Here is a 14,456-nt window from a genome sequence, read left to right as displayed (position 1 = left end):
ATTGGACAGGGTTGATAAATCCTTTAGAGGAGAGGAGGGTGAAGAGGAGAGGCAGTTCTAGGCAGTAGGCATATGAACATGACCATACCCACAAGCAACTGCAAGAGCTAGTGGCTCTCCACAGTTGTGCCCAAAAAGCCAAAGGAACTGGGCTTTGGAGCCTCTCTGTTAATGTCAGATTCCTTGGAGTGCAAATAGGTGATGCCTCTGCTAGATTCCAACCCTGGAATTTGACACTGCAGAATAAAACAGGGCAAGTGGAAGTACAGTGACATGACACCAAGAGCAGAAAAGGGGTCTTTCAAGATTAGCAAGAGGTGCTGGAGCTCACCTTGGCTCTCCATTAGCTCCTGATAGTTCTCAGAGTAGTTGCCTGCTGGATTCTCCTGATTTGAGTTTACACTCACATCCTCACCATCCATAGAGGACCAGGCCATGAGAGTTGCCTCTGATATAGCAAATTGCTCCATCACTCCTGTGCCAAAAGATACATGGAGGGGGAGCAGTGATGCATGAATGCCTCCACCTCTCACCACCCTCTTAAATCTCATCTGTTGGTCCCTCTGTCCCACTATGCTCCAAACTCAGCAATGCCCATCACCCATAGTTGGCCCTTGCTGTCTACACTTTGCATTCCATTGACGCTACTCCAACCACAGTCTCTCATCTCCTTCTGCCATCTGAACTACCCAGAGACATTCCTGAGTGTGTTTTTGAGGATCCTGCACGTTGGTATCCCAGCGATTCTGCTCTGGGGCATCCCAACCAACCCAATTCACATGCAAAAAAGTCAGAGCTACCTGCAAGGAATCGGGCCTCCTTTTCACCGTCACTCAGGTCTGAGTAGGCATCAGCATCTTTGCGTGCTGTCTCATGCGTGTGCTGCTGCTGCTGGCTGTTACCTTTACCCCAGCCTTGCCATTCAATCATGTGAGCCACACGGCCTTGGCCCATAGCCGTTGGCTTTGTGACATGGTCCTTCATGCTGCGGGATATCCCTAAGGGGCCAGACATTAGAAAACAAGGAGGGGCTATTACACAGCTCCAAGGTTGTTTGCCTCTCTGTTTACCTCTCTTGGAAGTGGGGTTTCTCCCCTCCTTTCCTGACAGGGTTCAGGCCTTGGGTTGGGTGTCTCCCACCTTTCACTGTATCCCTCTCCAGGAGAGTTTCTCCATCTTTTCTTGGACTGGTTCTCAGGAGGGGGAAAAAGAGGAAACCCCAAATATGAAAGACCATTTCCTTCCTTGCCTAGAATCCATTTGGGACAGAGTTGGGCATGAGTGATGAAACCTGGAAGTGAACAAACTAAGAAATAGAAAATGGGGTTAAACCCAAGACAGTTTGAGGGGAAACAATTGAGGATGTCTGAGCTGGGGTGCATGGTGAGAAGCAAAATCTGTTTCTTTGAAAGTGCAAAAGCTAAGAGATTTCTATATCTCTAACCACGGTGGTAGAGGCTGCTCTAAGGCCAAGAAAAGGCATGAGTCAGAAGGGAGCAGTTGGGAAAGCAACAGGGAGCTATAAGAAGAGGCCTTGAAGGCTTGTGGAGAGAAGCTGCCAAGGATAAACCCAGGTTTTAAGGACCTCACCAGAGAAAGATGATTTAGCCAAAGCTCCAATCCCATAAGCATTGGAGTTGCGTTTCAGCTTGGGGAGGATGGAGGTCGTATCTTCCATGGAGAGCTGAAAAGAGAGAGAATATGAAGAAATATATAAAGGAAGGTGAAAAGAAAGTGAATGGAAGTAAGAAATCAGTTTAAGAATTCCAGAAGGTAGAGGGAAGATGAAGAGCAGAAGCAAGCAACAAGAAAGGGCAAAAGAGGAGATGAAAAAATTAGAGGCTATTTAACCAATATTTGATAGTGCATAGCTGTGGGACTGAGTGAGGCAAGGTCAGTGGCAGAGACAGAAGTAGGCTGTGAGAGGCCTCCCTTTGGCTGCTGCCAGTCCTCTATGGACATGCTGCACTGTTCTTGCTCTTTGTCAGAGGCAAGGCATGGCTGATGGACAATCAGGGAGCTTACAGTGAGGAGCTGACAATGTGATAGGCAAGACATACCAATATGCATCACACTACAGATATTATTTTATATGTTGCTTTTGGTGTTCATTTCCTCTCATATTTTATATGGTCTTAAAATGAACATGACTCTATCAGTGGTGCATCCTGTTTCATTCAAGCACCTACAACTACTAGTAAAGAAATTAGGTCAATTCCAGTAAATTTCACTCTATTCTCTTTCTTCATCCTCAGTCCCTGAAAAACAAGGACAGGCAGCAGTCACAAACACAATAAAACACAGTCTCTCAAGATGAATTCATCAGGCTTCTTTGAAGATGCCAGGCATTGCATTTGAGGCTAAATTTTCATAATGGCTAAAGAAGCATTGCTTTCGCTCTTCATTTCAGCCTCTAAAAATCAAGTCCACCATGTTCATACTCAGCATTCAAACACAAAGATACTCAAAAGTAGTGACCTTGACGGTGGAAATTTTAAAACCTGATTTGAAGCAACCATTTGGTCATAGGTATAGACCTCATGAAAGCTGAGAGGAGCAATAACCAGGCAGTCAAATAATTGGAGGCAAAGACAAGCATTGATATCGAACTGCATATAATCCCAGTCAACTGCCAAGCTAAGAGAGATGAGTTTCTCTGAAAACTGAGTGTAAATTTGAGTGAGGCATCCTGTAACTTTGCAGCCAGGAATGTGTGTGTGTGACACATAAGCTGAAGCTATCAGAAAGCAGGGAAAAACAATAAAAAAGGTAAGGTGTAGCTGAGAACACAGCTTGTTCCATTGTGCACTTCCTTTGATGATGAAGCTGGTTAAAGAATGTCAGTCTGTGCCCCCACTGGTCATTCTTGCCTGGGCACTGCTATTCAGTATCTGCCCATTTGTTTCAAAACAGCCTGGGGACTCTGCTACGAGCCACCTCATGAAAATGACCTAGAACAAAAAGCATCTGCAGGAGGTCTCTGCCACTCCGAGACTGAACAGCTATGGCAGGAAGGCAAGAATGAATAGGAAGAGAAGGAAATTCATGAGCTAGCATTGACACCAAAGATATACAGAATTACACGGAGGAAGAGAAAGAGACACATTGAGAAAGGACTTGATGGATTCCGAATGGGCTAGAAAATGGGAAATTGCAAGTAAGAAAACTATCTTCTACTCTCTTTAAGGAAACGTGATTGTGTGTACCTTGCTTTCACGTAGACAGAAGTGCAATGAGAAAAAAAATGGTAAAGTTCTTCTAGTGAGTTGCTGTATGCTGTGTAATTTTCCTGCTCAATGTGTTTCTCTAAGCAAAAGAGCCTAAGCAAAACATCCCAAGCCGTAAGTGCCACAATGAATGAGATGTCAGTAGTAAGGGTTGGTGTACTGGGTTTATGTGGCAAGGGTTCGGTAGCAGAGGTGTTACAGGGGTGGCATTTGTAAGAAGAGCCCAGAAGCTGCCCCGTGTTAGATAAGTGTTGTGGTTTAACCCGGCTGGCAGCTAAACACCACACAGCCGTTCGCTCACCCTCCCCCCTCCCTCTCTGGGATGGGGGAGAGAAACGGGAAAGTGAAGCCTGTGAGTTGAGATAAAGACAGTTTATTAAGACAGGAAAATAATAATAACAATAATAATAATAATAGTGATAATGGTAATAGTATTAACAATAATAATGTGTAAGAAAACAAGTGATGCACAATGCAATTGCTCACCACCCGCTGACCGATGCCCAGCCTATTCCCGAGCAGCCGGCCCCCCCACCCCGGCCAGCCACCCCTATATATTGTTTAGCATGACGTCAGATAGTATGGAATACCCCTTTGGCCAGTTTGGGTCAGCTGTCCTGGGTCTGTCCCCTCCCAGCTCCTGCTGCACCCCCAGCCTGCTCGCTGGCAGGACAGAGCAAGAAGCCGAAAAGTCCTTGGCCTGGTGTAAACACTGCTCTGCAACAATTAAAACATCAGCATGTTATCAGCGCTCTTCTCATCCTAATCCAAAACATAGCACCCTACCAGCTACTATGAGCTACTTAACTCTGTCCTAACTGGAACCAGGACAATAAGAGACAGCTCCAGTCAGCTCTGAAAGGGACCTGCTGCTGGCCAGAGCTGAGCCAATCAGCAATGCTAGTTGCACCTCTGGGAAAGGGGAAAAAACTGCTGTGCAACAGCAGCTGGGAGAGAGAGGAATGAGAAACAGCCTTGCAGACACCAAGGTCAGTGAAGAAGGAGGGGGAGGAGGTGCTCCAGGTGCCGTAGCAGAAGTTCTCCTGCAGCCCGTGGAGGAGCCCCCAGTGGAGCAGGTGGATGTGGCCTGGAGGAGGCTGCGGCCCATGGAGAGCCCCCACAGGAGCAGGCCCTGGGCTGGAGCTGCAGCCTGTGGAGAGGAGCCCACGCAGGAGCAGGGGGCTTGGGGGAAGCTGCCGCCCGTGGGGGACCCGTGTTGGAGCACTCTGCTCCTGAAGGACTTCTCCCCATGGTACAGACCCATATGGGAGCAGTTCTTGAAGAGCTGAAGCCTATGGGATGCACACATAGAGGACTGTATCTCATGGGAGGGACCACACACTGGAGCAGGGGAAGAGAGTGACCATGAAGGAGTGTCAGAGATTAAGTGTCATGGACTGACCGCAGGCCCCATTCCCCGTTCCTCTACACCACTCAGGGGGAGGAGGTAGAAGAGGGTTGATGGGAGTGGATGGGAAGCTGTTTTCAGTTTGTCTTTAGTATCTCACTGTTCTAGTCTGCTAGTGATATGCAATAAGTTATATTAATCTCCCTGTGTTGAGTCTGTTTTGCCGGTGACAGTAATTGGTGAGCAATCTGCCTGTACTTATTTCAATCCTAGAGCCCTTTTCTATTGTATTTTCTCCCCTTCTTCTTTTGAGGAGGGGCAGTAAGAGAGCAGTTGTAGTGTAGTTCAGCTGCTCAGCAGGGTAAAAACACCACAGTTGGTTAAAAATGCAAATCCCCTTGATATTCAGTGACCCAAGTGCTCTCAAATCACAGAGAACCAGAAAATGACACCCATTTATAAAGTATCTGAAATTTGAAATTGCTTACAACTGCCAAAAACATGGCCTCTAATCCTACCTTTCAAAATGTATAAAACTATCAACGCTAATTTATGGAAAGATACTTTTTAATCCTCTCAACCAGAAAGAATAGTTTTGTAGCACTAATAGAAATTATTCCCTTTTCAGGATACTGTTTTTGTGTTAGCGGAAAAAAAAAATCATGGCATAGTTGTTAAGAGCAACAAGGAATATATTAAAATATTTGTTTGTTTCTTCTTCCACTTGTTAGCTAAAGTTAAGTTGTGCTGACCATCTTCCACAGGGGACAGTAAAAAATGCTTTTACTTTTATATGTAGCTGAAAATGATAAGATACATTTCTTCCAAAGTGCTGGAAAAGATCAAAGACTACAGAGTTTCTTAAACTTGCTGGCTATACTTCTTTATCTAACAGTGCCCAGAAATATCACAAAGAAAATATCAGGAATGACACACATTTATCCCAGAGCGATAAAGGTAACTTAAAAGCCACCTGCAGATCTAAATACCTTGCGAGGCAGTAAAGCCACAGAAGCAAACCAAAATCCATCAGCATCCTCTGAATCTTAGACAATGCCCAGAATTTCAGTAGCAGTGAAGACTTTCATTCATGTTTCCATTCTGATTGCCACTATATCTAATAACAGACAAACCCTGGGCTTTCTATGACTAGAATATGAACAGTAGTGTGGTGCATACTCACATTGATACCATCCCAGGAGAAATCTGTCCGTGTTTGCTAAAGAAACCAAAAATGGACATGATGTTAGTGTAATGAACAAGTTGCAAACAGCTATGCATCTCTCCAGTAGTTTGCCATAATCAACAGCCACTACTCTAGCTGATAGATTTAAAAAACTTGCCTTTCGAGCTGGCTTATTCCCTGTTGTTGACTGTGGTGACTGTAGGTACCATGGTATTTGGAAGTATGCAAGTAAATATGATGATAAAAAAGTATGAGAGGGAGAAATACAAACACCTTTAAGATTCCCCTTCTAACAGCTTTTGTTTGCTAAATACTGCAGCTGGCATCTCTGTATGGGAGGTGCATCCCTCTGAGGCTAACACAAGGAGGAGCTACACTACCTATTTTTACTGTATGATAGCAAGTTACAGAATGATTTTCTTCCAAAATTATTTTTGCTTGTAGTCTTTCAGTTTGTCCACTCTGACCCACTTTCCCTTTGCAAACCAGATCCCTTGCCCATACCAGTCATTACAGCAACAATTCATAGTGCATTTCCTTCAGCTGGGAGGATTCACATCTCAACATCTTGGTTTGGGGATGTGAACGCTCAGGAAAATTTAGATGAATTGTTTACAGCCATGGTAATTTACATAAATCAAAATGTTTCATGAGGTATGGTTTACACTCATTGGCTTTAAGATCTGTATTTGATTTTAACTGAGTTTTCCATACAAGGTTAGGCTCCACTATTTCTGTCATGATTTTGTGAAACTCCAAGTTTCTTAGAGTTACATTCCAAGCCAGCAAAGTGTAATAAGGAAATAAAGTATAAAAAGGAAATAAAATACCTATACATTAGTACTTTGTAAGATTAGGCAAATTGTCTGTTATTTGCAAACATTATTTGTGATTTCCCAAATGTTATTTGTTGATATTTTTATTAACCAGGACTGCAAATTCTGAACCTTACAGAGCTGAAAATTCAGGTATCTAAACTGCAATAATTCAGAGCAGGAAATGAATCAGCCCTTGACTAAACAGTAAATCAATTGGCAGTGAGTTACTAGTGAATGCATTCCTAAAAATCAAAATGGAGACAAATGTTTCTTCAGAAGATTGTACGGCTATACTGCAGAAGCTGGGACAGACATAATGCTGGATATTTCACTGAATCCATTATTCAAGGAATGCAGACCTACAGGCTTGTCATAACTGCCACAGTCTTATTCATGTTCAGTTCTGCCTCTGTTGTGAGTGGTTAAAAACATTTTTACGTGCAAACTCTTACTCACTCTGGATATTCTAAAGAGTGACTCAGCTCTACACTACACAAGCCAAACTGCACAGATATGGAGGTCTGATCTTTGGGTGCACACTGACATCCTAGTCCCCTCCCAGATGATGCCCCAGTGATAAACAACATTCATTGCTAAACTCAGAAAGAATCAAATCTTTCTGATCCCCCTGGATAAGTGTGTCTGGGACAAGCACTCACCTCAGTGGAAGGACGGTGGAAGCTGCTGCCATGCAGTGAACTGGTGCTGTCCATATTGATTTGGTCCACATCTTTCAGTCCTTTCCAGTCTACTGCAATCACCTCATTTCCTGCAGGAACATATCTAGTCAGGCTTCCAAATGCCACTGACTTAAATGTGTTTTAAGAGTCTTAAAAGCCAAGTCAGCTTAGCATACAGGAGAATCACTGACTTTAAGGCCATAATGGCCTTAAACCAAACCTGATTTTTATCAAACCATCTGTACATCATTAACTATTATGTTTCACAAGGATATCTCTATATGAAGACCAGTCATTTATGTTGCTCTCAAGCAGAATGTATGCTTGGCTAGAGCATAGCTTCCCAATAGAAAAGAATCTAGTCATGATGTGTGACAGAAATAACCAATTCTTTTGATATCCTGTTCCAATATTAAGCCATCGTTACTTAAAAAGGCATTTCTCCTTTTTAATTTGAAATGGTTTGGCTTCAGCTTAGAGGTGCTGGTCCTTGCTTTGCCTTTCTCAGAAAGATTAAAGAGCTTTTTAATACCTGCTGTTATATTTCAGAACAGTTATTCATACATTTGACTTTCTTCTTGATGTATCAAATAGACTGAGATCTTTAGGTTTCTTACTGTATAGCATTTTTCCATCCCCCTTAATAAATTGTTTATTATTTTAAAAGACATCTAAATTTTTTTAGTTCTTCAAAATGCAGACATGAAACCATGCATAGTAATACAGGACTTCTCTCACCCATTCTGCTAATAAAGGTAAAAATGACTGGCTGCTCCTCATCACATTAACCCATTGTGCCATAACCTTGCAGTAGACTCTCATGTTCCGCTATTTGTTCACTGAGATCCCTATGCATTCAGCACAGTTTTCTGGGATTGTCACCCATCCAAAAGCAGAATCTGTGCTGTTTGATTTTAGATGCATTTTAATACAACTTAAAGGATTAAATAAAAATAAATGCTAATAATGTAAAATAGAAATTATAAAAATGAAAGAATAAATATAAAAAAATAAAATGATTAATATTAAATTTTAATATAAGTGAAACTAAACGCAAACTTCATATAGCCAAGTATCAAGACTGTTCTGTATGACCTCTCTGTCCATATAGCTATTTACTGTGCCTTCAATCCTTGTTCCATCCTCAAACTCTATTAAAAAACATTTTATTCCTGCATCCATGTCATGGAGGAGAAGGTTATACTGTGCTTAAAACAGCCCTTTGCAATCTAGCAAGAAACAGAGCTCCAATAATGATCATCGATTCCTGGATCAATTGTGCAATCTCTAGTCTATTCAAAATATATATTACTGAATGTGAATGGTGCTATTTTCATTAGCGTTTTGCTTTTTATTTGCTCTTTGTGGCAAATTTCTTTGCCACAGACGTATGAAAACCCTGTTGGTTTTTCTAGCAGCTCTGGCACGTTTACACTGGTTTATCACTACCTGGGTAGAGATTTTCTGACAGGCAAGAGGTATTGTGCAATCCTCTGCCCTACACAGGCCTGTAGGAGGCATGTAGGCATTTATGGGTGGGAAGCCTGAGGCATTCATCAGCTAGAATTCAAAATGCAAATAAGTTAATTTGGTCTCTTAAAAAAAGCTAAGCTTGGTAAGTCAAAAAACAGCAGAAAGCAAATATTATCTGATTTAGTGTCCACCACACTTTCATACCTCATCACTTTCTGCTGTGTAAGAAAATTTCTTTCTCAAAGGATCAAGTCATACTTTCTCCTTCACACATGAAATATGTTTTTGTTCATCAGGATAATTGTAACTGAGTGCTTTAATAGCATTTCCCATGTGCTTCTGATTGGCTGAGTAAAACAGAAGCTATTCAGGGAACTTAAAAGAAAAAAAAACAAATTCCCATACTGTCTGCTACAAAGCCAAGCATTAGAGGTCAGACATAGCCAAATTTCAGGAGGTAGTAGGATTTGGCATTAATGAACATGACAAAGACTACCTTTCAAGGTTGTGATCATCTCGACTGATTTTCCTAACAAGTACATGCATGTATTTGTCTTTACTGAGCTCCTTTATTTACTTCTAATTGTGATTACTATTAACCATGATCAATTCATGAGCTAGAAATATACAGCTGAAATTGTTTTCAATTCTGATCAGATCATTCAGCTTCTATCCACAGTCACCCTCCCTCCTTTGCAGGGTATAATGTCACATTATCTGATACAAGCTTATCTGCACACCCACAAAGAAGCACAGAGAGACAATGGCAGAAGGGTGGGATCCAAATAGTACCCTGGCAGGCTGCTCCCAGGCACAGAACAGGAACCATCATCCCATCAAAGTCATGTCTCCACACACCCAGAGGCTCACAGGGTGACAATGGCAGGTGGCAACCCAAATTATGCACTCACAGGAAGGGACACCCTGTCTGGACCCCTCCCAAGGGTCGTTGCATAGAGAGCCTCAGCCCCATGGTTCAGAAACAGTGCCCATGAAGATGAGGCAGGGGAAGAGGTTCTCCAGAGCAACTTTGAAACTGAGGGAGGTGTTCATATGCCATGGGATATGGGACCTATTATCGGATGTAGGAGAAGAGCATTTAGGGATTGCAGTGGATTTATGGGATGTTTAGGGGTAGAACCAATGGCAGGGAAAGCGTGGGATCGAGGTGGCTTGGGCAGGAATATGAGAAAAATAGAGAAAGGGATAAAAGGGGCTGGTGGCATGTAATTGGGTTGCTTATCAGTATGCTTGTCTAGCCATGCCCTGCACTTGTTCTGTGCAGTCTGCCCTATCTTCTTGTTAAATTCTAACTATTTTCTGGCATGCAGGATGCTGTTTTCCATGTGCATGTGTTATGTAATGGAGGTCTAAGTACTGGGAACTGGAGAGAATGGAGACTGAAATCCAGTGGAGCAAGTGAGAGTGTGTGAAAGAGTATGTGGTCATTACTGAAAGTGAAAATGGACTAGCTGGCGAGTAGGTGAAACGACCTCAGTGCCAGGTATGTCCAATGTGCACCTGAGAGTGAGACCACAGGATAAGCTGGCTACTGGTATTGGCTACTGTGTGTCACAAAGCTCTGCGTGCATGTGCTTGTGTGTATATGTAAGTGAGGAGTCTGTACCAGCAACTGGAGTGGGGCTGTGGCCTCAGGGCTTGTACATCCAGGTGCCAGCAACTGGGGAGACCAGGATCCAGGGGCAGCTACTGAGCAGACTGAGCATCCCAGCTACAGGAAGGATCCAAGTTGCACATCGTGGATCTCCATGCTGACCAACCAGAGATGGGAACAAGATGAGGATGCTTATGCAGTCTGCATGATTGCTGAGTACGTTCCTGTGGTGATTTGCATGGTTGGCTATATGCATATATGTATATGTATGTATGTATGTTGTGTATGCATGCTTGTGTGTATACCTACTCAGACTTGCTACTCACTGCACCTGGTGGCACAGAGCTACAGCAGCCGTGCCACCACTGGGCTACTGGATTCATCTCTGCTCATGGGCTTCAAGTGCCCGTTTATAAGGGCACTTGAAGTTGTGCACGAGCTTCCCAGCAGATCTGGAGGTATCTCCACTCAGGCCTTGGCAGGTCCCCAAGGCCAGGCTGCCAAAACTTCCTCTAAATCCTGGTGTGCAATGCCTGTATGGGACAGTTACCTCACTTTCTCTGGCTGGGGAGTACAGCGGCAACTAGCTCACCCCAAGCAATCAGTTCTTGTATCGCTACATAAAGTTTTGACACATCACTGCTACCTTCTATGCAAGCTTTTATTATGCTTTGGCCTTCCTATTTGGCAGCAGTTTCATTTCTTTCTGTTTTGTTTTGTGGCAGACAGCACTACTCCCTGTGAGACCGAGCAATCTTGAACTTGTCAAAGCAAGAGAGGGTGCTCTGGTGTGTGCTTGGATTCAAGTGAGAGGGGCAAGGCCATAGTGGGCCCACTCATGGGCTGCTCATTCCTAATATGGCTGAAGAGCTATTAGGTTTGGCATTAAAATCGAAGCTAGAAATATCTCTAGCAAAGGAAAGTGTCTGTTAAAGCCTTGAAAAGCCCAGCTGTCAGTCCCAGGTGCATCAGCTATAAGTTTTGCTGTTGGCTTAGAATAAATGTATTTGATCTCACTGGAGCTGGGAAAGGGTAGAGGGTAGAAGTTGGGGGAGGGCAAGAAAGGGGCACCGCAAGGAAGTGCAAATCTGGAGAGGGCACATAAAGGAAGGAGTGGAGGGGCTGAATGTCATCAGGGTGAGCTAAGGAATCAACAGAGGTCAGTGGAAGGTTGAAAGTGGAGTTAGGTGTAGGAGTGGGTGCCTACCTCTGCTTACTGGGATTCGGTTGCCTCTTCTTGTAGAGGCAGCTCCTGCTCCTTCACTCCATCAGTAACTCTCTATCACACTAGAAGGGGAGAGCTGAGGCATTCCTGCTGCAGAGCTAATATAGACAATGATGCTGGAGAGGTAGAAGAGGTGCTACCACTCCAAAGCAGAAGGCAGAAGTACAGAAGCCTTCATTACAGGCTTCAACAGCAGTGCCATGGCTGTTTTATCTCCATTTATTCTAAGTTTCATTCCTGTACTCTCAGTTGTTTCTGAGCATAGTGCTGTGACACTACTGTAAGTCTACACATCCTGGCACACAGAGCAAAACAGGCTGCAGCACTGTTCTGAAAATACTCTGCAAGGACCCCTCAGACACAGAAAGAGAGAGAAAGAGACCAACCTCAGGCAGACAGGTGCTCAGTACAGGCAACTCAACAGCCCCAAAGTTTGGCAAAAGACATTCCATTTTTGATCTCAATACTGGTAGCACACTGATAGTTTCCATTTTTGTACAGTGTGTATAGAAAAAACACAGAGGACTTTTGTTTTTCCTTGCACTTTTAAAAGTTGTCGCTTTTTTGTTTTGTTTTGTTTTTAACATCATAAATTCCATCTTTGGCCTGAAAGACTCAGTAGATAACTGAAGAATAAGTAGGAAGCTAAATATAAGAAGCAGTAAAATAAAACCAACACAGTTGAAATACATAAATATACTAAGTGACACTGTTTACAGATCAAAGTTGCTTTGTATTTTTAACACAAATTTAATTTAAAAAAATCTAACAGACGCATATCAAGAAAGATGTATCCATCACAAGTGAAGAAATGTTTCTACTCTAGCCCTCTAAGCCTTTGGGGGAAAGATACTATCCCTCTGCTCCTTACAGTACTGCTTAAGTAAAAATAAAGATTTAATTTTAAGTCATTTAATTTTAAGACGTTAAGACATTTTTAAATAATAAATATGAAATACATTTTTAAAGGAAAAAAATAGATGAGGGAAAGAGACCCCTCCCAAGACCCCTCCCCCACTTTTTTTAAGCATGGTAACCATGGGCTCAGAAATTAGAAAATGTATTTTCTAAAATTCACAAGCAATATGAAATAGCAACGATTTTTAAGGATGCACTGGAAAACTCCAAGAATCCATCTGGATGACTGTATCCCACCTTACTGATGTAATATTAATACTTTTTTTTTTCTTATTTTAGAGCCCACTTTGATGAATACTTTGACTTCTCATGGAGACATAAAATGTCTTAGTTGGACATATTTTCAATTTCTTTTCATTTCTGTGATCATAGGAAATTCATCTGGTTTTGAATTACTTATCTATTGTAATGTTAACAAGTCTATTCTCTTTGGGTTTCCTTTTGCAATTTCTCAATTCTATTACCACTGTGCATTCATTGACAGTGTATTTGATATGTATGCCTGTATTTTGTTCATTTAACAAGGTACTTGCTTGAATAGTGCACCTGCATCTATGCAGAAGCCTTTAATAATCTATTTTGTTGCAACTTCTGTGTTGGATGCTCAAAATCTCTAATTTGTCTTGTATGTTTTGTTTTGCACTGAATAGAACAATATAGCTTTAGAGTCCTAAATTCTCTTTTGTTTTTTTTTTCCCAATGCAATGCTGGTGCAGATACACATTATATACTAAACATATATTTGTGTCAATCACTTTCAGATGTGTTGTCAATTAACATAAGAAGAAACATATTAATTATACAATGAGTTTCCAGCGCTGTTATTATCCACTGTTAGCAAACCATCTTCTGTTTTTCAAGTTTTACTTTGTGGAGAGAACATAAACATTATCATTCGATATTGGTAGGCAACTTTAATGTTGGTAAACACCAATATTTAGAGTAAATGGTTCAATTATTTCTTTCCACTCCTTTCTTTACCCTGAATGACTAAGAAAGCAACAAATGTAATTGCAGTAATTATGATCAGTATTTAAATTGTACTTTCCCCAATATCAATTTTGGAGGAGCTGTTAACTCCCTTGAGGTAGAGAGGCCTTGCAGAGAGATCTTGACGAATTAGAGGGATGGGCAGTCACCAACAATTTGAAGTTTAACAACAGCATGTTCTGTATTCTGCACATGGGACTCAGCAACCCTGGATATATGTACAGACTGGGAGACAAGAGGCTGGGGAGCAGTCCCACAGAAAGGGACCAGGAGGGTTTGATCAATGGCAAGTTGAATATGAGTCAACAGTGTGTCCTGGCAGCCAAAAGGGCCAACTGTATGCTGGGGTCCATCAAGCACGGCATTGCTAGCTGGTTGAGGGAAGTGACTGTCAGGCTGTACTCTGCACTGGTGCAGCCTCACCTCGAGTACCATGTGCAGTTTTGGGTGCCACAGTATAATATATAAAACTATTAGAGAGTGTCCAAAGGAGGGCTATGAAGTTGGAGAAGGGTCTGGAGGGCAAGACGTATGAGGAGCGGCTGAAGTCACTTGGTTTGTTCAGCCTACAGAAGAGGAGACTGAGGGGCGACCTCATGGTGGCCTACAGCTTTCCTTATGAAGGGAGCAGAGGGGCAGGCAGCAATCTCTTCTCTGTGGTGACCAGCAACAGGACCAGAGGGAATGGCAAGAAGCTGCAACAGGCTGGATATCAGGAAAAGTTTCTTCACCAAGCGGGTGGTTGGACACTGGAACAGGCTCCCCTGGGAAGTGGTCACAGCAGCAAGCCTGTCAGAGTTCAAGAATCATTTGGTCAATGCTCTCAGACATATGATTTGATTTTTGGGTGGTCCTGTGTGGAGCTAGGAGTTGGACTCAATGATCCTGGTGGGTCCCTTCCAACTCAAGATATTCTGTGATTCTATGAATTTTCGTGATACTCGTGGAAAGTGTAGTATCTTTGTCTAATAGAACA

The 14,456-nt window shown here is 42.6% G+C and overlaps 1 protein-coding gene across 5 annotated transcripts in view; it reads right to left on the bottom strand.

The window, feature by feature from the left end:
• Nucleotides 1–14,456, bottom strand: part of FAM131B (family with sequence similarity 131 member B) — a 35,523-nt gene that overhangs the window by 8,995 nt on the left and 12,072 nt on the right. For 4 of the 5 annotated variants that reach the window (XR_014572474.1, XR_014572475.1, XR_014572476.1 and 1 more), the window contains exons 2-6: nt 7,239–7,348; nt 5,759–5,794; nt 1,595–1,684; nt 801–1,011; nt 332–475 (exon numbers count right to left, since the gene is read on the bottom strand). Coding sequence is in view for 2 of the 5 variants with exons in the window: in XM_083799125.1 (XP_083655251.1) it covers nt 332–475; nt 801–1,011; nt 1,595–1,684; nt 5,759–5,794; nt 7,239–7,348 (591 nt within the window). In the remaining 3 variants the exon portion in view is untranslated. Of the gene's footprint in view, nt 1–331; nt 476–800; nt 1,012–1,590; nt 1,685–5,758; nt 5,795–7,238; nt 7,349–14,456 lie in introns of all 5 variants that reach the window. The other variant, XM_083799126.1, reaches the window with a different exon arrangement.

Source organism: Anser anser (assembly GCF_964211835.1).
Source record: "Anser anser genome assembly, chromosome: 1".
In the NCBI taxonomy this organism is placed as follows: domain Eukaryota; kingdom Metazoa; phylum Chordata; class Aves; order Anseriformes; family Anatidae; genus Anser; species Anser anser.
This window is presented reverse-complemented; position numbering and strand designations above follow the sequence as displayed.